The 26,471-nt window shown below is 39.6% G+C and overlaps 3 protein-coding genes and 1 pseudogene across 4 annotated transcripts in view; 3 read left to right on the forward strand and 1 right to left on the reverse strand.

Annotated features, from left to right (window-relative positions):
• Window positions 1-857: 857 nt before the first annotated feature.
• The window catches only part of LOC115749925 (DNA mismatch repair protein MSH5), a 94,491-nt gene continuing 68,877 nt past the window's right edge, over window positions 858-26,471 (forward strand). Inside the window, exon 1 of the mRNA XM_048274291.1 lies at window positions 858-874. The gene's annotated coding sequence lies outside the window, so the exon portion shown is untranslated. The remainder of the gene's footprint in view (window positions 875-26,471) is intronic.
• Window positions 4,147-26,471, forward strand: part of LOC115749935 — a 28,355-nt gene continuing 6,030 nt past the window's right edge. The window contains exons 1-3 of one of the 2 annotated variants that reach the window (XM_030686985.2): window positions 4,155-4,479; window positions 4,788-4,878; window positions 5,268-5,406. In XM_030686985.2, coding sequence (XP_030542845.1) covers window positions 4,282-4,479; window positions 4,788-4,878; window positions 5,268-5,287 — 309 coding nt within the window. In that variant the 5' untranslated portion in view covers window positions 4,155-4,281 and the 3' untranslated portion in view covers window positions 5,288-5,406. Of the gene's footprint in view, window positions 4,480-4,787; window positions 4,879-5,267; window positions 5,407-26,471 lie in introns of those variants that run through there. The other variant, XM_048274386.1, reaches the window with a different exon arrangement.
• Window positions 9,528-11,430, forward strand: LOC115749936 (aspartic proteinase-like). Its single transcript, XM_048274388.1, has 4 exons — window positions 9,528-9,796; window positions 9,873-9,992; window positions 10,770-10,986; window positions 11,068-11,430. The coding sequence occupies exons 1-3, from the start codon at window positions 9,641-9,643 to the stop codon at window positions 10,857-10,859; spliced, it is 366 nt and encodes a 121-aa protein (XP_048130345.1). The 5' UTR covers window positions 9,528-9,640; the 3' UTR covers window positions 10,860-10,986; window positions 11,068-11,430.
• Window positions 13,608-21,268, reverse strand: LOC125313807 (annotated as a pseudogene).

Here is a 26,471-nt window from a genome sequence, read left to right on the forward strand (position 1 = left end):
GAAGAGAAATAAAAAAGGAAAAAGAAGAAGAAATAAAAAAGAAAAGAAAAAATATAAAAAAATATAAAAAATTCAAAAAAATATTAAAATATTTGATCGCCGCCCGGCCGGCGTCTACGTCAGTGTTAGCCAGCCAAAATTAGCCGGATGGACTAAAATGGCACAATTGCAAAAGGTTTAAGACTGAATCGGCAAAAAAAAAAAAGATTTAGGATTGAATTGACACAATTACAAATAAGTTTAGGACTTTTTCGGTAATTTTCTCCCTTTTCTTCTTGTTTGTTGGCTGTGACTTTTGTGTTGCCAAAATGAAAATAGAAACATAATAAATTCGGATACTCGTTCACCTCGTTTGGTTCACCACAATGCCAATGAAATTGAAATAACTAGAATTAATATAAATAGAGAATAAACCACAAAAAATCTCAAGCTATACTCACCGTGACACATTTATTGTGACTTCAAAAACCCCAAGCTAGCACTAAAATTTTTTCTTGTGATATAAAAAAACCCTCAAACTTGTACATAAGTGACATATTCACCCACATTGTGTACATCTCCGTCCCTCTATGCCTCTTGATGTAATTAGCCGGTATTTGAGTTTGACTCCAAAAAAAGGAAGTGATTGTTATGTTCGGTTACGTGAAGCCGCCCTCTGTTTTCTCATGTTGTGTTCGGTTCTATGAAACCCCCTACGGTATTCTCATCTTCCGCTGCATTTGCGTTAGCTTCCATAATGCAAAAATTTGGATTGGGATATCCACGTCCGTTGTTGAGCGAGTCCTCGGAATCTCCATGGAATGATAAAAACTCATAACTGATGATTTCGATGTATATAAAAGGTTTACATGGCATGCATTCTCCAGGGTAATCAGTAAGTTTTCTTGTCCTATTAGCTCGATATTGTTAATTTTCTACAGCAAGCCAAAATTTAATCCGAGTTGTATGCAAAATTATAGCAAACGGTTGTCACTTTAAGGAGAGGTCGGTCTCACTAATGATGTACATTAACTAGTTCACCATTTCTCAAATGATCTTTCCATTGCAATCAAGTAGGGATTATGCATTTTGCTTGACAAGTTTTTAACTCTCATGAAATATCCTATTTTGTTTGCTAGGTAATATAAGACATGGTTAGGCCGAGGCATCGAGCGTGGGATGCAGTTTTTGTCGGATAGATTACATATCTACGTACTAACTATTGTCAACAATTCTTGAGAGACAGCCACAACTTGGAGAAGCTCAAAGATCATTTGGGAGGGAATCCAAATCATCCTTCCAAAAGGTGCAACTCGATTCCTCAAGATGAAATAAATTTTCTACGCTTTCTATTCCGGCCGGCTGTTTTGCATCTTTCGCCACAAGCAGAGGGATTGTAGCCTCAAGATGCCAGCATTAGAGCACAAGTTGCTGCTACACGGGTTGAAGCTTTTGTTCAAAGCGTAAGCAGGCTTAAACCTAATACCAGATAGCTCGGGTCATGGACAGCACTCTTTAGATCCTGGTCCATAGGCTACCCTCCCTTCACTTGGAGTAGGAGGACAATTCGAATCCCTCCCTTCACACGGAGCGGAAGGCGAAGCATGCGGCACACCTCAAATGGACGCTTTACTTGGAGAAACAAGCTCACAAAATTAATCTGCCTTCCCACCTTGGGCAGAGATCGATACCAAAGCGCAAGATACCAAAGCGCAAGAAACGCAAGATATGTCCATTTTACCAACATTGTTCAATACCAAAGCGCAAAAAACTCAAGGTATGGAATATGTCCATAATATGTCCATTTTACCAACATTGTTCAATACCAAAGCGCAAGAAACGCAAGGTATGGGAATATGTCCATTTTACCAACATTGTTGCCTAATAGTATGTGGAGCTTATAATTGAATAATACCAATATTGATTGGTTTAAGGGTACCACGCAAGGTATGGGAATATGTCCATTTTACCAACATTGTTGCCTAATAGTACGTGGAGCTTATAATTGAATAACTCCAACAACGTTAACTGGTTCAAGGGTACCTAAGCGGCGAAGCGGAAGAAACGCAAGTTGCGCTTACAATTGAATAATACCAATATTGAGTGGAAGAGCCGAAAATGCCCAATTCTTAAACTAGAAAATAAACCAACAAGGCCCATCCTAACCAATGGGCCTCCGGGCTTTTTTAGCCTATTTATCCAGTTCTATCCGGCATGCCACACTGCGCCTTCTTTTATAAGAAGCTTTCAATCACTTTCTCCACTTTTTGGGCAATGTGGGACACGGATTACCTTTTCAACTTAAACCTATTTCTAGACGTGTGGGACACGGATTTCCCTTCTCTAATCCGAGTAGCTACAAACTCGCATATTCTTACTTTCAGTCGATGATTTCTCTCGCCATTGGTGCAAGAAGATGTTCAGTATATTTGGTTGGCTTTGATTTCTCTCTATTCATGGAAAATATTATCCAATCAATTAGGATAGTCTCCCTCACTTCGTTCATTTGATTGTAGTATTCATTGCTCGATCTTCCAAGAGATATAAAAATCAACGGGCATGAAGATGGTTATCTGATTGCATTCTTCCAGTTGTTTTGGCAAGTTCGAATAATGATTGTTTGCAGTTCTTGCTCATGTTTTTCATTGATGTTTATCAAACGTGATTTGTTCATGTTGGCGTGGATTTCGGCACATTGTATACATGCCTATCCCTCTGTATCTCTTGATATAATTGTGCAGTATTTGAGTTCAACTCCAGAAAAAGGAAGTGACTTTTGTGTTCAGTTCTATCAAGCCCCCCCTACTTTGTAGTGACAACTTTTCTCAGGCAATCACTTGTCTTGATGTGAGGGCCAATGACAGGGGAGATCTCGTCGTTACCAAAGGTGACCGATACGATGTAAGAGAGCGTACAGAAGAGAATCAGAAAGTTTTCATTTTGATGTTCTACATTTCCATGCAAATATTAAAAGTTGCATTACACCTTCAAAGGGGGATATGGACTGCAAGGCAATTTGATGTTCCATAAAATCTCCTAGGATTTTAGCAGAAAGTCTCTCTTTGATGAATTATACATTTATGTACTTTTGATATTTTATGTGGTAGAAATATCATTTTGTTACTTTTAGTCATTCATATTGCATTCTCTTACAGGTGAGGAACCTCGGCAAGCCTGTCGACCTAGCTGGGCAGTATTACAAGGATGGAGCAGATGAAGTACGATTTATCATCTGACGATGCATTTTAATGCTTGTAGTCCACTGGATGACTGGTAATCCCCTTTGAATATTGGTGGCAGGTCGGTTTTCTTAATATAACTGGTTTCCGCAACGTTTCCCTGCGCAACTTACCAATGCTGCAGGTTCATTTCTTTTGGATATGACTCGCGGTTGCAGTATTCATATGGAATGTGTGGCAGGTTTCTTGTTTCCCCCCTCTGTTGTTGTCATTCTCTTCTTTGTTTTCACAATGGTCTTTGGGTGTTGAGATACACGTTATGAAATTTTTTTGTGCCACTAACCGTTGGAGGTGGAATTAGAGATTTCACAGACGCAAATGGCAAGTAGGTATTTGCTTGGAGGTGTACCAAGAATAATATACACATAAATTCTGTACGCATAACTATGCATGTATTCCATATCTTCTGAATTTTGGGCCCCTGATCCGGGCATGTTTCAGTTTTACTGCAGTTAGGAAAAAAAGGACTGGTTATATGACATTTCAACAACTTCTCAGGTACTATTCCAGTCTAGAAGTGGCTTCAGAATATTTTAGATCTGGGACAAACAAGGTTTCATTAGGCAGTGATGCAGTTTATGCTGCTGAAGAATATCTAAGAACAGGGGTACGTGACATTTTCTAAGTTTCTTGACCATGAGCATTTGTGATAGATACTGATACATAAGCATGTTTCCTCCTCTGATGATACTTTGTGGACTGACTTTCATAGGTGAAGAGTGGAAAGAACAGCTTGGAACAGATATCTAGAGTCTATGGGAATCAGGTGATTGTCTTTGCTTAATTAGGCATTCTCAAAACGGTTTTGTATTTTGGCCTTGGTTTGTGTACAAATGCTTGGGGTCACTACTATGAAGTTACAAGCCTATGGAGGATGACCATGAGTATGTAGGTCTTGCGAAGACATGGTTTAAGGCAGGTGCAATGGCATGAGAGAATTTATGCAGTTGCAAAGACATGGTTTAAGGTAGCAGTAGTAGTGCTGGTGGTTTTTTTTATTGTGGTTTAAAATGCAGAGCACTTTGAATTATCTTAGGTGTCTCTGAGCATTTGGTTTCATGTCATGGAACAGGGAACGAGTTTCGAGAAATGGCTACTTTTGTTGTTGTTTTTGGTTTGTGCATTTTGTTATTGTTGCACTCATGCAGGTATGGCTGATACATCTTTGTTTTTTGTTACGTTTCGTAGAAGAAAAGACCTGTTTCAAGTTTTGGCTCCACTGCCTTGGAACTCTATTGGTACTATTGCAACACTTTCGCAGGTACGGTTGGTTTTCATGTGAAACAACATGAAGACTTAAGACGATTTGTATCCTGTACGCATTATGTATTTGAAAATCTATATCTTTTAATATTGTCTTTGTCATTTACCTGAGTGCCCTATCGGTAGAAGATATCAGACTTCTTCCTTTGGTGGCTATAATAGTTTCGTTCGTCGGAATATGATATACTTCTACGTTTCATTTTGTATGTTCGATAGGCTTCCCTAATTGCTGATATGATCTAGCATTGATTATTTTTATGATTTTTCTTTTTTTGTGTTCTTATGTTTAACTTGTTGTGCATCCAGGAGATAATCTACATATTATCATGTCCTGTCGCCACCAAATTTAACTCCTGCACAATCAAATCGACTCTGCAGCGCTCTTGTTCTTCTTCAGGTAAAGTTTATATCCTCTTTCGGGTGGTTGGATGTTGATATTACTTGCGCCACTTTACCATCTTGTAGGTGGCTCATCATTTTGAAATTCGTCAGCTCTCACTCCTACATTGCAATAGAAGAGTACATTGAAGAATTCATACCGATGTCTTCTCTTCTACTTATATGGCAACTAGTGCTTAAAATATTGTTTTTGCTTACGACCTTAGGTCCTCATTTTGCATCACATTTTATTGTGAGACCTGTAAGGATTTTATAGGAGAAAGTGCATATGCATTTTGTGAAACCATTTAGCTTTTCCTTTAGTGGGTTCTCGTGTGATTGCTGTCTGTTCTTCCTTGGTCTACCCCAATACTGATAGTGATGAGTCCTGTCTTTTGTGTTGTACAGTGTGTAGCCTCTCACCCTGACACAGGAATGTTGTTCCCCTAGGGTAATGTCCTAGATCCTGTTAAAAGGCTATCTCCATTGAAGCATTGTCGGATATTGTGAAGTTTCACTATCAGAAATTACCTAGAAAATTTCCCTGAAGCATACGAGTTCTAGAGAAAGATCTATATCACACCGTAATAGTTGTATGGTTATCAGGATTAAAAAATTACGGATTTGTAGAAAGCCCCAAAGTTCAAACGCGATTCTTAGAGGTTAACAATGAGATGTGGTTTGGGATTTAAACAATGACTAGATCCATATTTCCACCTATCATCAGATAAAAAGCATAAGAATGAGCTAACAAGTTGTTTTGATTATCACTTTAATGACTGTGTCGAAATATAACGACGTCATTTGCTAGTTATCACATGAGAATTGCTCACTCAACCTCACGATGATGGAGCATATACCAATCTAAGTCGTCAAATGATATGGAGTCATCACTTTAATTGTGATATCTAGAACTTTCTACGTTAGTTGACAAAATTTAGGTTCCGTTTGTTTCGCACAAAATGTGACACTTTTTAAGCAAGTTTATATTTTTGAAAATCACAGGACATCCTTAATTCCGTGTTAGTGGACAAAGAGCGTACTATAATATCTCAATCATGGCAGCTAATTGAAAATATTTATGTTAATGACATTATCTTAGGTACAAAAGTAATTGAACGCAACTCCATATAGCAAGCTTGATTGGCAGCTAGTACGACTGTCGTCGCCGTTTAACTAAGGGGACGAAAGATGAATTTAGGTGGCCTTATAATGTTTCGACGTGCTAATAATATGAATATTACTTGGTCCAAGAATCAAATATTATTATCCCAAGCTAGAATATGGTTTGATGTCTTTTTGGGATTCCGTGGATTCAATACATTAGAAGCCACAATGAAATTTCCTCTTATTCGTATAAGCGTGATTTGAGAGAATCCCACACGAGTTCATCAGTGAGCAGGATAAAAAAGCCGTCCGAGATTTAATTTATTAACCGTCGGCTAGTTTGTGAAAGATTTTCTAATATTAATCGCTAAGATAATAAAAGACAAAATTATCATATATAACAATGCACATGCTGACTGTGGATTCGCTCGCGAGATGACTCAAACTTGTGATCGGCTATTATGCTCTCCGGTGATTGATAAAATTCATCCGATTAACTCGATATGTGTCTTAATGAAAGTTGAATAGTAAGGTTTAATGGGATTTATAGGAACCATTAGAGGTGGCCAAATGGACCCGTGTATCCGGAACCGGCCCGTTGACCGGGCCCATGGTTCCAACCCAGAACCCGAACCGGCCGAAAACCGCTGGAACCGGCGGGTTTAAAAAAAAAAAAAAGGAAGGAGACCGGGTGAAAAGAGCAATTGGATCTTGAAACCGGCGATTCTGAATCGGAACCGGCCCGAAATCGGCGGTTCCAAACCCGGAACCGGCGGTTCGTGGAACCGGCCAACTCTGGCCCGGTGGAGCATTTCACGGAAGCCGAAAGGGTTTAAAGCGCGATTTTCCCAAGCAATCCCAAAAGAAAAACACCGTGTCCCATTTCCTATCTTTACGACAATCCAGCGGCGCATTGTTGACACGTGGACGGTCCTGATTTTCCGAAGCTCCCGGCAAACCGAAGACATTTCTTCCTCGTTCCAAGAAAGCGAACTGCGCGGAGCTTTGTGCGAAGTCCCACAATTGAATTTCCTTCTCGATCCATTTCTGCCCTCGACCGCAAGCGAATTGCGTCGAGTTCTTAGCATCCACCGCTGCGGATTTTGATTCAGTACATTCACCGATCTTCCCTAGAACGAGGGTCATCTCCTGTTTCGAGTTTTGCTTCGTCTGTTGCTGACTAGCGATTGGAACGGTGTTGGGAATTATGGAAACCGTTACTGCAATGTGGCTTGTTGAGGGAATTTCTTGTCTTCCGATTGTGGTCGATTGAGGATCGGCTCATGGTTTTGGTGTCGATTTGCGATTTTAGAACTCTATATTGGTTTTCGATTATATAAGTCTGTCCGTTACTCCTGTTGCTGCGAACGATCATAGACTCCTAGAGTATCGGCGTTAAGAAGTTGCTTGCTAGCTCAATTTCAATGATATCGGTGTTTTTCAACCAGGACAAAGTTAGTCATTGGTTCTTGTGAGCGTTTGGTGACACAGGCGATCGTGTATGCAATGTTTCATCTTGTTTGATCTTGACCTCGATTATTAAGTTGCAATTCTGGGGGGAGTATATATTTGTTTCGTCTTAACTAAAAGCTCCTTTGGTTTTTCCTCTTACAATGTTTGAGATATGGGAACCAAACTAAATCCAGTCACCGTGACTTTTTTGGGTGTCTGACGATGGATTTCTTTGAATTGGACTCAAAAGAAGGAGATTAGATAAGAACAGCTGGATTGCTGCTAGGCCTGATCTTAATGAAGGGGAGCCATTAATGAGGCCTTCTGGGAAGCATGGTCTCAATGGCAACCTCAGAGACTCAGGGGATTCTGATGTTGTGGCCTAAAAAATTACATGTATGCTCAATATTTTGTTGAGATTGGTTTAGGTAATCCCCTACAGAACTTCACGGTGATTTTCGACACAAGCAGTTCAAATTTGTGGGTGCCCTCTTCAAAGTGACATTTCTATGTGAGTTTTGCCTTTTGAGTTCCATTGTTCACTCCAATCAAATCAACCTTACAAATTACCTTAATTGCCATTAGTTTTGAAGATTTATTATTTTACCTGAATTTGGTGCAGATTGCTTGCTATATGCATCCAAGGTACAAGTCGAGCGGGTCAAGTACTTGCAAGAAAAATGGTTTGTTCTGCCTCTTATTCACTTCTCAGTGGGGAATACAGTGCCTCCTTTGTGCGCCATCGCTAAATGCATATCTCTAGATATTCATTATTGAAAGGTGTTGTAAACTGCACTGGTAGAAGAATGCTGAACCTTGTACTTTCTGTTCTAGGTATAACATGGTCAATCCAGGGCTTGTCAAAGACCCAGTTTTCTCATTTTTGGTTTAATCGTAATGCTGAGGAGGAAGAGGGAGGTGAATTGTGTTTGGTGGGGTGGATCCCAATCACCATGAAGGGGAGCACACATATGTTCCTGTGATCCGAAAAGGGTATTAGCAGATTAGTAAGCTGGAGCATTGCTCTAATTAATGGCAGTGGCACTACTAGCATGAGACATATCTTTCTTTTATTTATAAGATTGTCTTACTGTTTGTTTGCACTGGCGGTTTGATATGGACGATGTCCTGATTGATGTTAAAACAATTGGTGAGCGTAATATTACTACTGCATTCTGAGTATTTCTGTTGAATGAATAACTTCTTATGAAATTGCGATATTTACTTTCTGACATGAATTTTCAGGATTTTGTGCTGGTGGCTGTTCAGCAATTGCAGATTCAGGGACCTCTCTGATGGCCGGTCCAACGGCGTGTATCAAGTTTTATGTGTATGATGTCTCTGGTGTCTGTCGATTGCCTTTTATTTCCAGATGATTTACCTACCAATCGCATGGAGATGAAACCTAATAGTCCTTTCCTCCTTTCTCTATCTTGAGTATAGTTGATGCTATATTTGGAAAGAAGGAAAATTGGGGAGTAAAAGTTTGGGTCAAAAATGGAAAAAGGGATCAAAGTTTTTGTGAGAAGGAAGAGGAGGGAATATTTAATATTTGGGCATTTTCTACGCAAATTTTCATCTGACCCTTCTTCTGGCTAAGATAGCAATTAGTGCTTCATTGAATTGACTATTGAACAACATAAAAGGAAGAGAGAAGTTACATGTGGTTCTGTTCAATCCATTGAATTTCTATGGTTATCTATTCATTGAATTTGGTTGCTGTAAATTTGTACTTTGCGACTTGAGGGTATGTCTTCTAACCTAGTTTGTGACTTTCCTCAATTTCAATCCATTATTCATGTGCTTTTACAAGTAGACTATCATCACTGAAGTCAACCATGCTATTGGAGCCGCTGGTGTTGTCAGTGAAGAATGCAAGACTGTAGTTGCGCAGTATGGGCAGACCATTGTTCAGATACTTTTAGCAAAGGTTTATGCAAATTTTCTATGCCAATCCTTTGAATGATATCTAGAAATCGTTTATATGATTCCGTATCCTCTTGTTGAACTTCTGACACATAGCTTCATATCGTGGCAGGAAGAGCCCCTTAAAATATGCTCAGAGATTAGATTATGTAAGTTTGTTGGTACTCGAGAGGTTAGGTTGGTTTGAACACCTGTTTTTTTTTTTTAATCACAATCAGTTGTGCTAATTCCTTCCAGTATGTTGGTTCTGATTTTTATTGCTTGATTATTGTTTCATTAACGGGGAAAATTTCAGCATGGGCATTGAGAGTGTTGTGGATGCAAAAGATAAGAAAGTCTCGGGTCATCTGACTGTTGAAATGTGCTCTACATGTGGGATGACTGTTGTGTGGATGCAGAACCAACTTCGGCTGAATGAAACGCAGGATCCAGTAGTCAGCTATGTGAATGACGTGATATGACTTAATTTTCCATTTTCCATCTGTGATTTATCTCCTTTTCATTTATTCCTACTTTTTATTTGTGCAGCTTTGCAGTAGGTGGCATTGTCCAATGGGAGAATCTGCTGTTGATTGTGCTGGCTTGTTTACTATGCTCAGTGTCTCATTCACATTGGGAGGAAGGGTATTTGATCTCTCCCCTGAGCAGGTATAGTGCTATCTGTTGATCGTTCTTGGTCTTTCTTTGTCACCAACCCTATGTGTTCTGTGGTTATTATTTTACCTTGCGTAGGTGGTTCTCTTCAATTTCTTCTTTGATTATATAATTGGAGATTGTGGACCATTATGCATTTCATTATTTCTAGTTCCTTTTCCGAATAGCTGTGGGCAGGTGAATTCATCATTTCAGGAAAGTCAATGCGAGCGCAAATTTCAGGTAGATGCTATGTAGTGGTGGTGTGTTACTTTATTACTGACACATACCCTTGGGAATGCTTCCCTGGAAAAACCAGGCAGGGGCTGGTATATCGACTTGATATAGGGCTCATTCGATGTATGGTTTTCTGAAAAACACGCATAGTTGATATATCAAATGGAAAGTGCACAATCATCATTGAGAGACCTAAGTGGAAGTGAGGAGGGAACTTCCCAGATGTTTGCACTCAGATATTAGGTTGTCCAGAGTATGATTGTCTATCTATTGAACAATGGGCCATTGGAGAGTTAGAGACCATGGGAAAAAAGCAGAAGCATTTCCTAACGATAACTGTTTGCTCATAGAAAATGCAGAAACATTCTTGAAATATGTAAATGTTTTCCTCCCTGCACCTTATAGTATCTTTCCTCAGGTCGTGCTCATTTTAGCATGGCTTGGTCGAGTAGAGTTTTTGCTCACTCAGCAGGGCACACAAAGTTGAATTCTCTCGCATCCTTTCTCCTTTTGCTCTGTTATTAATGTATTGAACTTACGCTTTTGGGCCATCAGTATGTTTTGAAGGTAGGGGGCGGAGACTTGGCTCAATGCATAAGCGGATTTACAGCTTTGGATGTTCCTCCTCCAAGGGGGCCTCTCTAGTGCGTGTGGATTCTGACTAACAGTTTCGGGATGACAATTGACCAGGCAAATCTTAGGTACTTTTTAATAAATTTTTCCTCACCAGCTAGTTACATCTGATTCAGGATTATGGGCAACATTTTCATGGGTCAGTATCATACTCTCTCTCTCTCTCTCTCTGTACGTATTTCTTTCACAGTATTTTATGCCTATGTTGGTGTTGTTACAGGGGTGACTCTGCTTGATTATGGTGCTGGCAACGTCCGTAGCGTCCGGAATGCAATTCGCTACCTCGGCTTTGACATTAAAGATGTAATCTGGTTGTCTTCTCCATTTTGGTCTTTTCATTTTATGGAGATTCGGTGCTTGCAATCTTTCAAGTAGGGCGCCCCAACTGCAATTACTTGATGTAATGCGCTACGATTGAAGTGAAACACATCATGATGAGTGGCCAAAGAATTATTCTTTTTGGTTCCCTTCAACTGGTTTTCCTATATAATGTCGGGCTGCATTGTTGGATTTTAGTTTTGCTGCTAAATTAAGGATGGCGCGAGTGCTAAACTGTGGCTTTCGTTTTGATTTAATCCATATTCTGAGACTTTCCTTGTGTCTAAGACTTTCTTATCTTTTGCACATGCATAGGTGCAAACTTATGAAGATATTTGGGTGTAAAATCTGAGTGCAGGAACGAGGGCGGTGGTGGGCAGCGGAGTTTTGTGGTGGTGGCGGTTTCCACGTAAGCTAATATGGTTAAAAAGATTGTTTTCGACGTGGACTAACACAATCATTGAGGAATTATGATTTGCTCTAGTGATCATTTTTTCCATTTGAAAAGAGAAAGATGAAGGTTTGAATCTCCACTTTCGGAGGGAGGGGATAGAAACACGTGAGGAGAGAGTAGGATTTCGCCACATAGTGCATAAAATGCGACTTGTTCGGTAGAATAGGATATGATAGAACCTGATAGGGGGAAAAAAAACATAAAAGACTAACACAAAGCAAAATTTGAAATGTCCAAGAACTGATTTGGAAAAAAAAAAAAAAATTGTAAGTGCAATATCGAACATGAAGGTTTGGGATTACTGGTGAAGTTACACTATTGGATAGACTAAAACTATACATTGACAGAAAGCAGAATTTATACAGTTAGAGAGAGCAGAATTGAGATCAAATTATGTAAAGACCAGATTTTTTTTTAAGTCTAATACACAACGAAAATAGTGACATTTGGGCCACTTATCGACCAATACTTTTGGATGTGCGGTCGACACGTAGTCAACGCTCCAGACACACCAGTGACACAAGTCCATCGTTCCAACACGCCATTTCAACAAACATGAAATCAATTTTAATCATTTTCAATAAATTAGCTATCAAAATGTAAATCTATCAAAGATATGTATACTTAAGTAATGTATCCAACTATCCTAAAATTAGTATAATTAGCCAGTCCCAAAAAAACCTAATCGTAAATCCCTAACAAAAAAAGATGAAACTTACCATTGATAATTTCATACATACTTTATAAATTATATATATAACATACATTTAATATGCAACGAATCATAATGTGTCAAAATTCTTTATTTTTGAGAAATTATGTATTGATGTGTCGTGACGATGCTACTTAGCTTATGGGACCTTTAGAAATTATCTCTAAATTAAATAACATATAATCACACGTTGGCCCTCGCTACATCTACGCTAGATCTAAGTAAGGGGCCTGTAGATACTTGCCTCTGGCCGGCGACCTTTGCCGGCCACTCATCCCTCCAAAGAAATAAAGAGAAGAAGAACATAAGCCAGATGAAGGATGAGAAGACCTAGGATGTAGAAAATCATAACATGAAAGAAAAGGAAAAGGAAAAAAAGAATTATGAAAAAAAAATTGTAATATCAATGGACAAATATTCACGCCAGCTCTTGCAGGGTATTGTAAAACTCCAGTGTCCACGTTAACAGTTTGCAGCCAAAATTCAATTAAGGCTAGCATCATGCGTTCAGTGTCGAGTGAAACAACCACTAGTCTGCTCCAAAACAAGAGCACCTCCCACAGTAGATTATAATTTAAGTCTATCATCTAACTCACATCCAGATCAATTCTTTACATGATTCAATCAAGTGGGGGTGAGAGAAATAGAAAGAGAAACGTTTATCGAGGTAGAAATGAGGCATAATACAAACCGAGAAATCCAGAAACAAGACATGGTTATCATAGATAGGAAAAGAAGGCATAAATTAAGCATATGTCATCACAAGGTTCAGAGGTGAAAAGTTTGATGTCCACTGCCGTCAGAAGACAATTCATCCTCACCGGCATCCTCTCCGGCTTCATCCATCTAGGGGGGCAGAAATATTTTTTGTTAGTCACTTGCAAAGTGGACACAGAAGACCAGACAGCAGTTGAGAAAGGGAGGGGCCTTTCTCGTACTCATACCCAATATAATTTGTGTACTCCATACACAATGTGCTTGCATATTGAGAGAGCTTAGAAAAACTTGAACTCTAGCCAATTCGCTTGTTGACGACTACGCCCATCTTATTTCTGTCCAATATTTGTGATTCCAAAAGATCAGCCCTCATAGATTTCACAAGGTTCTAGAGAAAGCTAATCCCTCATTGCTTTTTCTCTTCCAAAAAGAATGAATGGAATTAGAGACTTCTTTCACTATAAAACCTAATCAAATCAACGAGAGACTGTAAGCAATCAAAAGAAATTAGAGACGTCTCCAGCCAACCGAACTTAATCAAATTAACCGGAAAGAAATTCGGTAATTGGAATATGCAATTGGAAAAAACGAAGTCCATGAAAAGTATTCATGAAAAATAGTGATCAATTTAAAAATAAAAAAAAGGACTTGAAAGTGAAAATAAAAGTAAGGCGTGAGGTAAAACAGAAAAGGCACCAAAAAGAAAATGTAAAAAGCATTTAACATGCTAATCTTAAACTATCCCAACCAATAAAGTAGAACTTCCTAATCAAATTTTACTTTTACTAGGCATTAGCATCTTTGCAACAAAGGTATCATGATCAATTTCAATTCTTTTGTACGAGAATCTGCAGCCACAGATCATTTGTTATCTCTATGTCATGATCATTTGGCCAACACAAAACCTCATTTCTTAAAATAAAGGGATTTGTATATCAGCATATGCAAAAATTTTGTATACTCAGAATGGCTTTTTTTTTTTTTTTGGAAAATCAGTGTGAGAAACATCTTTTAAATGTACAAAGATTGCCTCGGCACATACCCCCCAAAAAAAAAAGAGCAAGGACTATGGCCATTGTTATTCATTCAAAGTTAAGTGAGTATTTTTCTCTTTCTAATTTTTGAACATCGCCGAAACAACTAAGGTTTAATAATAATATGACCATTATGTTACACTTTCAAGCTGTAATAGAATTCATTTATCAGTTTGTAGTGCATAACCAATTCCTAGTTTCTAAGCAGTTATTGGGGTAACACTTGCTATACAAGTTAAGGGAAAAATGAACTTCCCATACCGCGGGAGAATTGATCCTTGTAAGGGAAAAGGGGAGATGGAAAGGATAAAAGAAGAAGCACAATCTGCGGGTGGACTTACCAAGAAACTTGACCAAGTGTTCAAGTGAAGAACGGGCAAGGGGATGATCCCACTCCAGAGACTCCCACGTCTGCCGATTTATCCGCATCTCTTGAAGTGAAGGGGGAGGAGAAGGGATCCCATTGTCCAGCAGAGAAAGCTGCAGAGGAATCATCCTCGGTTTCGGACAATTGTCTATGGAAATCTTCCGGAGGGAAGCGCAACTCGCGGTCCCATCACATATGCTCTTCAGTTCCGGGAGATTCGATAGATCCACGTCCGTCAACTTTGGGAAGGAACAGTGCGTCACGTCGGCAACAGAACCTATTATCACCTCTATGCCCTTGCAGTCTTTGACTGATATGTCCTGGAGGAAAGGGAGGTGGAGCAACTTGGCCTGCGTCAGCAGCGCCCTCTTCATGTTGTTGCATCCATTTACTTCAAGATATCTAAGGCGACAAGTGGCTCCGCTAGGAAATGGCCCACGTATTATCTCCTCTAATTTCTCACAACGGTTTATTATAAACTCCTCCAGATTTGGAAGGCGAGCGGTCAGCCACTCCCATTCCATCACTCTCTGACACCTGCGCAGTTCCAATGATTGCAAACTTTCCGGAAGCAGAACGTGGCCATCACCACTTGTTCCGTCTACACTCGCGGCGATGCAGTCGCAACCATCAATGAGTATAGACCTCTCACTCTCAGTTTCACACCAAAGGGGGTAAACGTCTGCCGCACCCACTGCGAGCCTGTACCTTCTAGAAATATTTCGCTCGAGAGACCCCACGCATGTATTGAAATTTTCCACATCGGCAACACAACAGTAAAGTTCCTCCACCTCCGTTAATGTTACCCCTTCTCCTGCCCTCAGCTTGTTAATCGCAAGATATTGCAGATTGACCAGCTTCCCCAACACTCCCTCTTGTAATGTCATGAACTTTGCGCCATCTAGGGCAAGGTACCTCAGATTTACCAACATCTCCATGCCCTCTGGCAATTCTTCAAGACTTTGACACCCTTGGAGGTTCAACTTTCTTAGGGATTCCAACTTTCCTACATAAGGAATAAAACGTAATTCAAAACACGATCGCAGTAACAGTGCTTCCAAGCTCTCCAACTGAGAGATGGAGTCAGGTAATTCCGTGATTCCACTGTCGCTGAGATCTAAAACCGTCAGCCCCTTTAGATGTCTGAAGAAAGATTCATGGATGACTCTCAACATGCCATTGTAATTCAAAGACAGCCTCGTCAGTTTAGGGCAATTTGGTGATATGCCGTCTGGGGTTTCTTCCATTTTGTTGCCTTGTAAAAAGACTTTCTCTAGACGATCAGTTCAGAATAGTTCCCCCGGTATTTTTTTCAACCCCACATGGGCCTTAACCATGTGAGTTGTGCTCGTCACTATATTGAATGCCATGTCCCTTGTTAAGGGGTGTAGATACTGATGCTCTTTGTCTGGATCCAATAGGCAGGCCCCTCTTATTTTATCCAATATGGTGTTACCCTGATCATGCAGTCCTTGCCTAGAGGCAATTCCAGCGAACAAACGCTCATCTATGAAAGACTCTATCAAATCCACTCTATTAGTTCCCGAAATGTCAGGTCCAAAACAGAATATTGAATGCAAGAAACACTGTTGCACATGATCATTACCCAAGTTCAAGTAACTGAGTCGCAGGCTCTTGAGCACGTTAAGTTCCATCCAGGGGTATTCTAATTTTTCCCACATGCCTCTCCAATCAAGCACTTTCTCTACTCTCATGCGAGTTGCAATCTCAATGATCCCAAGCGGCAGACCACAACACCTATCAAGAACGTACCTTGCAATTTGCTCAACTTCACAAGGGAGTCTTCCTGCAAAGCAAAGCAAAGCAAACTGTCTTTGAAAATAACCTCCAAGAATCTTCCATATCGAGAAGTTCTATCTTGATTTGTTTTTGACATAGCATCATACGACACACATCTAGTGATCGAGTTGTCATGACCAACTTTAGTTTGCCCGTTTCAAGCGGAATTCCCACAACCTTAATGAGAAAATGCATCCAAAGGCCATCTAAAAGTAGGATGGATCTACTCTTCGTATTCAGATGTCCATACAATAGGCCCACCCTTCTCTTCACATCCTTCTCATTTGAGAGATTGTCTAGTCCGACCGCATTGGCAATCTCTTCTTGTAGCGCATACACACTAAAATCCTGAGGTACAGCAACCCAAAACACATCCGAGGCAAGATCCCCAAGGAGTCTATTGTAGACATGCCTCAAAATGGTCGTCTTGCCCACTCCACCCATACCACAAACACCAATTATGGAAACGCTGTCCTGCATTAAATAGGAAAAAGTCTCATTCACCTTCTGTCCAGATTCTTTGCCTACTAATTCTATTGTCGCCAAGGGATATGTTTTGCTGCATCTAACAAGTGCTGTCGCCTCTTGCCGAAATCTTCGTGGAACTAGAAGAATCTCTTCAACTTCTTTGCTCAACTCTTCCAGCTCTGCTACTATTTCCGGTGGAAAGGACATTCCTTCTCTCACTGCCCGGACTACACTCCAATAATCTTCTTCTATCCTCCTCCACTTCGGCCGCAGATTGTTCATGACCACTTGGCCACTGCTGATGACTTCTTCCAGCTTTCTCTTGAGAGATGTCATATCCATATCGGCAAGCCTACCGGTACCCGGTTGACTCTTAGCCAGTGCAACATATGTTCTCGCACCTAAACTCAAGTATAAGTGAAAATTCACTATTAGGTTCTTCTTAGATGAAAATAAAGAAACTCCGATTTAAAGCTTAGTGTTTGCCTCGATCTCTGTGTATGATAGATTACATCCGCATTGAATCGACAAGTTATTATACTCTGATTTAAAAGCTTTAGCAGAACAAGTATGGGGGATTCATGAGATGTTGCTTTAGCTTTTCAAAAGCCCCCTCACACTCCATATCCCAATTGACTAGCATATTCTTTTTTAACAACCCGAGAAACGGCTTAGCAGTTTCAGATAATTGAGAAATGAATCGGGCAATATAGTTCAGCCTACCCATGAGGCTACGAACTTCCTTGACCGTTGTCGGTGGCTTGAGCTCGCAGATGGCTTTCACCTTGGATGGGTCAATCTCGATACCTTTATTATTGACAACAAATCCAAGCAACTTGCTTGAACTAGTGCCAAAAATGCATTTGGTCGGGTTAAGCCGTAATCCGAACTTCCGAAGTCTTTGGAACAGCTTTGTCAAGGTTTCAACATGATCTTCCCCACGCCTTGTCTTTGCAATCATGTCATTGACATAAACTTCGATCTCATTATGCATCATGCCATGGAACAAAGTGACAATGGTCCATTGGTACGTAGCTCCGGCATTTTTGAGACCGAATGGCATCACCTTGTAATGGAACAATACCCATGGTGTAATGACTGCGGTTTTCAACTTATCTCATCGAGAATCGATTGTATCCAGAGAAACCATCCATAAATGAAAACAGCTCAAACCCAGCTATGCTGTCGATGAGTACATCAATGTGTAGGAACGGGAAATCATCTTTAGGACTAGCCTTATTTAAGTCTCGGTAGTCGACACGGACTCGAACCCGACCGTCTTTCTTTAATACCGGGACTATGTTAGTGACCCAATCCGAGCATTCGGCGGTCTCAATAAATTCCACGTCAAGAAGTTTTATAACTTCTTTTTTAATCTTATGTGCCAACTCTAGCTTAGCTCTCCGCGTCCTTTGCTTTATGGGCTTAGCAGAAGGATCGGTCGGTAAACAAAGATCGACAATCAATCGATCGAGACCGGGCATATTTGCATAGTACCAGGCAAAGATGTCCCGGTAATCCCTCAAGAGCATGGTCGGACGTTCAGCTACGTCCTTAGGAAGGTTCACCCCGATCTTAACTTCTCTAGAGTTTTCTGCATCGCCTAGGTTGATTGAGATAGTTTCTTCACCGGTCAAGAGCTTGGCCTCCTCGTGCTGTTCGAAATCCCGACGAATTTCCTCACTGCCTGGACTGGTTTGATCTAGGTCGTATAGCTCTGAATCCACGGGATTTCTCACCTCATGTTTGCCCCTGAAACATAAAATAGCAAAATCGGAAGGACAAACGGGGCTTAATCATTCGTTCATTTTTTCAAAAATTAAGTGTCTCCTTTCAAGAATTTTTTTTTTTCGAAGACCTCGGGACGAGAACTCTTGACGAAGCCCAATCCTCGGTGCTTACCATAGATAACAGATTGTTCGATCGCTGGTTATTATCATCAAGTTAGTTTGGGATGCTTCAACAAGATCAAAAAATTTAATCAAAAACATCTGTAATTTTATTGATATTAAATCAATGAATTACATTTTATTGAAAGGGGAAATCCTAAAGTGCGACATCGAGAAAAAAGGAAATACTAAGAAAGCGATGCAACCTAGACACCTAAAGCAAAGCAAGAAATATCCGATGCGGGGGATTGCATAAAATTGAACAGGTTACTATTTGGGTCTATGCCCATTTCTTCAATGATGAGCTCTCTTGACTTCTGGTCATGCTAATCATCCCATGTGTCCCGAGTAACACCACCGGAACAAAAATGATGCAGTGGGGGTATCTCGTCCTTAAATTATGAGGATATTGCAAACCCATACTTGGGACCACCAGCATATCTCGGTCTCCGCCACAATACTCCCATGAGCGGAACATGAGGTTGCCAGTATCAATCATGTTCTAGAGCTAAAAATGTAGTGTGACACATTCCTCAATGGAGTACCTTTCTTAGCCATAATGGAAATCACAAAATTTGCCCGAGTTGAACTTCTGCGGGCTCTCAAACCAAGAGACAGTTTGTTCCCGCTGGAACACACCTTTCTTCAAAAGGATCGGCCATATGATTGTCATAGACGCAGGGAGTGTAGTAAATTCCCATCCAAACAGCTCCGGAGGTGCATCACGTGGGAGTTGATTGTGATGAGGCATCATACAACGATTGGTATAATGCTCTTGGTGAGATTGAATCATCTCAAGTTGAGACTCCAAAAGATGAGCGACTCATTCCATGATGGCAATTATGCTGTTCATGGTAGCCTCCCACGTCTGCTTCGCATCCCGAAGTTCCTCAACCTTTTCTCCTAATAGGGCTATGACTTACGCCTTGCTAGTTGTCTTTGTTATCCTCAATTGAGCAAAGTAAGGGGAGTCCATGATAACTTACCTGCAAGATACGGTCACATGGTGAGTATAGCATGTGAGAGAAATCGAGTCGATCCATGACAAGGCTAGACTCATAAACACTAATCAACCCGACCCGTGACCTTGATCCAGGAAATTCCAGTTTCGTCAGATTTTTGAAATAAAATCGTGAAAAATCACCAGATGGTTAAAATAAGGTGAAACTTTACGAACACGAAGCTGAGAGGCTGATGAACAGATTTTGTGTTCAATGTTTAAGCTGGAAATGAGTAGATCAATATAGTTTAATACATCTTCGAAACAATTTTGTCCAGAAAACTGCTTCGTTGGATGCCCATAAAAAGAATGAAAGACATCCTAAAAATGTGATTCCAGGTGTGAAATTTTGCAGGCTGCTAGTTAAAAGACTATGCTACAACTTTCATTTTTCATGATTTAGCAAAAGGACTCATTTACTAGTGGTAATCAGCAAAATGGAATCGGCGTTAGGCAACTGCCAAAACTCCGGCCAGTATTGTTCTCAATGGAAATTCTCTAATAAATGGAAAAAAAACCTTGGATCAATCTCAAAATTTTGCATATGATAGCTCAAGATGCGCTAAGTATTTTCCATTCAAACATTAAAATTCAAAAATGAGTAGAAAAAGCTCGAAAAACCGAGACCACGCAGAGAGGTCACCTAGAAACAGTAATACCCAGAATATCATCCTAATGAAAACAATGACTGAAACTTGTAAGTAAAGACCCTAGCTAGCTCGAGCTATAGACTTCTAGGGCATAAGGTGAGCCTTGAGCTTTTTGTAATTTTCCTCGCTCTTCTTGGCTTCTTCCTTGGCTTTAGCACGCTTACGCTTGAGACGATTGATCTCGAACCGCTTCGTGTCTTGTAGGGCCACTTGAAGTATAACCGAAAGCCACTCCTTTGGGATAACATGCCCTTGAATGTAGCTCACTAAGGCATGATATGTTTTGACCTCCCCAATAAGAACTCCCTTGGGCAACACTAGCTTGGTTGGCTAGCACCACTCCCACATAGCATGAGCAAGAGTGACATGCTCCTCAAATATTTGAATACTTCATCTCGATTAACATTCAAATATTTAGATAGAACTAAGACTGGATCCTCTCTAATCGGCGGAGTAATCAACCTAGAGTCAAGTGACTTTCCAACAAGAATGACATACTCTTCTAAAATTGGAGTTAGCTCATACTTACCGAATATGAAAGTAGTGGGCTTCGTGCTCCGGAAATGTGCCAGTGCATGAATGAGACCAAATCGAAACCGAATATGAATCAAGGGGAGCATTCGGCCGATGCAAAATCTAACTATCTCTCGGCCACCCTCGAGCAATTCGCATCACCATCGCTTCAGTTGATCTTTCGATGGAGCTATGTCTCAAACTTCCCCTATAATATATAGCTCGAGACTATGACTCTCCTAAAGAATTGTCATGGACTTACCCAAAAATATAAGTGAATAGGAGAAAAGGGTTCAAGAGAAAACCGCCTTTGAATGCCCAAAATAAACAAACACATAAACATACGCATGAGAATGCTCGTGAGGTTTGATTTCTATCTAACATGGCTTGACAAAGGTGGAGTCCCAGGCATATTCATACTAAATCACCTTGGCTTGTGATTGAACTAAGATCCCCCATAGACATCCGACTCGGCCAAGTAACGACCCACATCACATGGCGAATGATGGAGGTATTAACTCTTGGCACCGATTTGAAAAAGTTCGGGACTTGAGAAAGGGGACTCAGGCCAAACGGCGATGGCCGAAGTATCCCTAATCAAGTGCCATCCTAAGCCTAGCCATTCGGGTCCAATGGGGGGTTGTGTGTGCTAAGTATGATGCGTAAGCGAATAAGACATGCATAACAGTTTAATAGCAATCATCGCTTCAATATAAACCATCACACATTCTCCTTCAACCTGCAAGAAGAAGTTAACAATCAATCATCCCCTTATCACTCCAAATCTGCAAAAACATTTAACACCTTAAAGTGAGATTCAATCAAGATTGCCAAAAGCGAGACATCCATGAAATTTTGCAAGCCTAAATCCACTAAAAATTTTAATTTTCCAAAAAATTCAAGAGAACCAGTTAAATCTTGAATTTTTTTGAAAAATTAAAGTTATTCCCCAGTGGAGTAGCCAAGCTGTCACGACCTAAAAATCAAATTTAGACTGAAGGATTATAAGGCTAATTTTAATGACTAACCTAATACGGACTCTCCCAAGCCCTACCAAATCGCAATTTTGATTAATTAAAATGATTTAAAATTTGAAGTCGCCACTAACCACTTTTGGTAGGTTGGTTAGATACCTAAATAAAATAGCGGAAGAACTATTTTATTCCTACGAACCAGAAATTAAGGATTTGGGGATTTTGTTACATTAACTAATTAAAGCTAATGCCCTTTCGGTACCTTAATTTCATGAGATGTCCTAAATCGATGACTTAAGCTTGATTGAATTTAGGCTCGAACGAGATGTTTTTATGTTTTCACTTATTTAGAATGGATGCAATGCATGACATGCAATACTAACCTATATGCTGAATTTATATGATTAAATCAAGCATACAAAAAAAAAAACATCTATTCAACACAACATTCAAAGCGACGTGCAAACAATCATGCAATTAAATATAGTAAACATGGAAAGGCTATATATAACATGCAAAAAATTATGATTAGACTAAGTAGCGTGCAATTTTTTATTCAACCAAAATAATTACACAACTAGATTAACCTAGCATGAATGATCCTAAACATGATTCTAATAACATGCAAGAATGATATAGCAAATATAAAAAATTGACATGGGCACGCAACACATGATATGCGAAATTACTATGTCACGTAGACATGTAAAAATGCTATTTTCTAAACATGGATGGCAATATGCAAGTGGTACTCGAAAATATGAATGTGTGGATAATATGTGCTAATTTTTAAAAAAAAATAAATGATGGGCTTGGAAGACACTCGAAAATGTGATGCAACCAAAAGATGATGCAAGATATGAAGTGAGCAGATTTTTTTTTTATTTGTGGCAATATAATATGCATGAAACTAAAGATGATTAAAAGATATGCAAGTGATTTTGAAAATGTGGAATGTAAGATGTGATATTCAAAAATATATGAAGTGAATTTGGCAAGATAAATGAAATAATGCAAATATAGATATGCATGGAACGTGAGATATGTGGAAAAATAACATGAAGATATGCATGAATTTTTTTTTTTTTGTATTTTTTCATAAATAAGATGAGATATGCATGAAATCACACAAGATGACAATGAATTGATTTTCATTCCTTTTCTTTGAATTTTCAACCAGATTAAGGGCATTCTAATTTGATTCTTTTAACCTAGATTTTCAAGATAAACTTAATGAGGTAAAGTTTTTAAGAAAATTTATCTTCCTAAAGATTTAATTGGACATGGTTTCTAGGAAACCATATCTTACTAAATTTTTTAGGATTTTTTTTAAAAGTTTATCAGGAAATTTAAATCAAACCGGACATCAATCAAGCATAGAATATCAACTCAATCGGGCAACCCAAGATAGCAATCCGGACAAATTGAGGCAAATCAGACCATATCTTTTTGCAATTTTTATGAAAAAAGGATATTCATAAATCTAAATTTGGCTTTTTGAAGATAACGAATCGGATCTAAACGGCGATAGATCGGATTAACTAAATTCCCATCTTTGATAAGTTGGAGGGTCGTATCCAAACGGCAACGGATAAATTTATCCAACTTAACGTCGATGTTGCCTATTAGGACATAAAATTTTCTAAATTAGATTTAGAATTTTTTATTCTGAAAAATCATGTCCAATGAGTCCAATTAAAATCTCTTTTCAAAAAAATCTGATAAAATTAGGGTTTTATATGCGAAAATTGTTCCTTGAATTTTTTCGAAAAAAATTTCGATGTTTACACTGAAGAACAGCAAGCAAACAGCCTTCAATCCATGCAAAACAGCATCTAAAACACAAAAAATACTTACCATTATGCTCCCGCAAAAATCTGCATGGTTAGTTATCATAAAGCGTGCAAAAAGGGCCTCGATTTGGAGAAAGCAGCACACAAACAGCATAAAAAACAGCATGTGAACAGTGACAAAAACAGCTTTTTTTTCAACTCAAAACTTCATGAAATCAAACCTATAAAAATATAGAGAGATTACCTTGAATTGAGCCCAAAAATCTGCACTTAACCAAACAATAAATCGCTCAAAATCAGCTTCTTCAAAACCCAAACGCAGCAACGAGTGCAAAACCGCAGTAATAGCCTTAAAACCGTAGGGAAAAGAAAGAAAACCGCAGCAATAGCTCCATAAACCGCAAGGAAAAGCGACCAGCCGAAGAACTCCTCTTTCTCTCTCTCACGCGATTTTTTCTCTTAATTTTTCTGAATACCTCTATTATTCCGACCCCCCTCAAACCCTAGGCTAAGCTTCTTATTTATAGTGAAAATTGTTGCAAGGTTGGGGTTTAAAGTTTCTTAATCTTTGAAAAATAGTCCCGAGTTTAAAACATGACTTAAATCAAGTCCCAAAGGGTTAAAACACATCAATTTGACTTCAATTTAAATCAGAATTTTCGCCCCTCTCCCGAGCTGGCTGAATTTCACATCTAATTTTGGGCTCAATTGCACAATATTTTCAACTAAATATGCATTTAAATTAAGCTTTTTCCCAAATTAAAACATTGAGATGGATAGAATAAAGATTCGACACACATATTCTTACCATGGTAAAAAATTTCACGATGCATTCTAGTCGCTTGTCAAATAGAGCACAAACCCACACCACCAATCCCAATAATACAAAATGCAATGCGTGAATGAGCAAAAATAAAATATGCTATGTATTAAGATTTTTTTTTTTACGAGACCTAAACTTAATTCTCATTTTTATGAAATATGAATGATTTAAGGAAAGCCAAAATTTAGGTGTCAATACCGGTCAATTAGGATTGCCTCACGTCACTTTGTTCATTTGACTGCAATCTCCGTTGCTCGATCTTCTAAGAGACATAAAAAACAATGAACATGAAAATCGTGGTCCAATTACATTATTCTCATTGTTTTGACCGAGTGAAGAGCTTGTAGTCTCACTAGGACAGGGAGATGCTGTGGTGTAGAACGCGGTAAATACGGTGTTGAGTTCGGATCATGATTGCTTGTAGTTCTTGCTAATGTCTAAGTAGTTCATTGATGTTTTATCGAACTTGATTTGCTGTGTTTTCATGTTGGTGTGGATTTCGGCACATTGTGTACATATACGTCCCTCTGTACCTCTTGATGTAATTATGCGGTATTTGAGTTCGACTCCAGAAAAAGGAAGTGATTATGTGTTCAGTTCTATGAAGCCCCCCATTGTGTTCTCATGTTGTGCTCGGTTCTATGAAGCCCCCTACTATTTTCACATGTTGTGTTCAGCTCTATGAAGCCCCCTACTGTGTTCTCATCTTGTGCTGCATTTGCATTAGCTTCTGTAATGCAAAATTTGGATTGAGATAGCCACCTCTGTTGTTGAGCAGTCCTCATAATTTCCATGGAATGATAAAAACTCATAACCGATGATTTCAATCTAGGTAATGTAAGACATGGTTAGACCGAGGCACCGACCGGGGGGTGCGATTTTTGTCGAAGAGATTACATGGCTCTATCCTTATTGTTGGCAACGATTTTGGAGAGACGGCCATAGCTTGGAGAATCTCAAGGATCATTTGGGAGGGAATCCAAGTGATTCTTCCAAAATGTGCAGCTCAATTCCTCTAGATAAAATAAATCATCTACGCTCGCTATTCGAGCTCACCGCTTTACAACTTCCGCCTCAAGCGGGGGGACTGCAGCTTCAACCCCCTCCACTGGGACTAGGATTGGAGCATCAATTACTGGTGTATCATCAACTTGGAGCGGGACAAGTTGCTGCTCCACTGGTTAGAGCTTTATTCGGAGCATAAGCGGGGGACTTAAGCCTAATACCGGACAGCTCGGGTCAAGGGTAGCACTCTTTACATCCTGGTCCTTCACGGGCTTGGGTTGGAGCCCCACGGGGAGCAGAATTAGAGCTTTAACCCCTGGTGTATACTCCACTTGCAGCTTGACAGGTCGGAGCTTTATTTGGAGCAGAAGTTGGAGACTTAAGCCTAATACCGGACAACTTAGATCAAGGACAGCACTCTTTGGATCCTGGTGCTTCACTTGGAGTAGGAAGACAATTCGAATCCCTCCCTTCACATGGCGAAGAAACACCTTAAATGGATGCTTTACTTGGGGAAACGAGCTCACCAAATCAATATGCATTCCCACCTTGGGCAAAGATCAATATCGAAGCGCAAGAAACGCAAGGTATGGAGTATGTCCATTTTACCAATATTGTTGAATAATAGTATGGGTAGTTTATAATTGGATATCATATTGCTTGGTTCAAAGGTGCACAAGCTTTTGCATCATTAATAGAATGTCGAGTAAAAGGAGTCATGGAGAATGCCCAACGGAAGAAGAATCACTCGGATTCCTTATTGCAGCAGCTCGTTGATGAACATCAAAAGGTTTTTTTGGCAAAAGAAGGAGGAGCACATCTTTCCATAGAGAAAGCAGCAATATTTGAAGGGCTGATGCAAGAAGTTACACCGGCTTTCGGGCTTCAAAGTGGCGACAAATTTTGTTAGACCTTGCTAGGGATCTATGGTGGATGTAATATCGGTATTCATCACTTTTCTTGCCGTCTGTCAATTGTAAAGGAATAGAAGAAGAGAAAAAAAAAGCGCCATAGGTAGTCCGATATTGTATCTTGAAACCTAGAACAGATTAAGTGCTGAATTTCTCTGTATTTCTCTAATCCGAGTAGCTAAAAACTCGCGGATTC

Source organism: Rhodamnia argentea, chromosome 2 (assembly GCF_020921035.1).
Source record: "Rhodamnia argentea isolate NSW1041297 chromosome 2, ASM2092103v1, whole genome shotgun sequence".
Classification (NCBI taxonomy): Eukaryota; Viridiplantae; Streptophyta; class Magnoliopsida; order Myrtales; family Myrtaceae; genus Rhodamnia; species Rhodamnia argentea.

Excerpts from the sequence above, each read along its gene's own strand:
- LOC115749936 (XM_048274388.1), top strand. The coding sequence starts at position 9,641 with ATGGGCATTGAGAGTGTTGTGGATGCAAAAGATAAGAAAGTCTCGGGT. Across the intron at positions 9,797-9,872 it reads TAGTCAGCTATGTGAATGAC|CTTTGCAGTAGGTGGCATTG; the intron begins GTGATATGACTT and ends TTATTTGTGCAG. Across the intron at positions 9,993-10,769 it reads TTGATCTCTCCCCTGAGCAG|TATGTTTTGAAGGTAGGGGG; the intron begins GTATAGTGCTAT and ends TTGGGCCATCAG.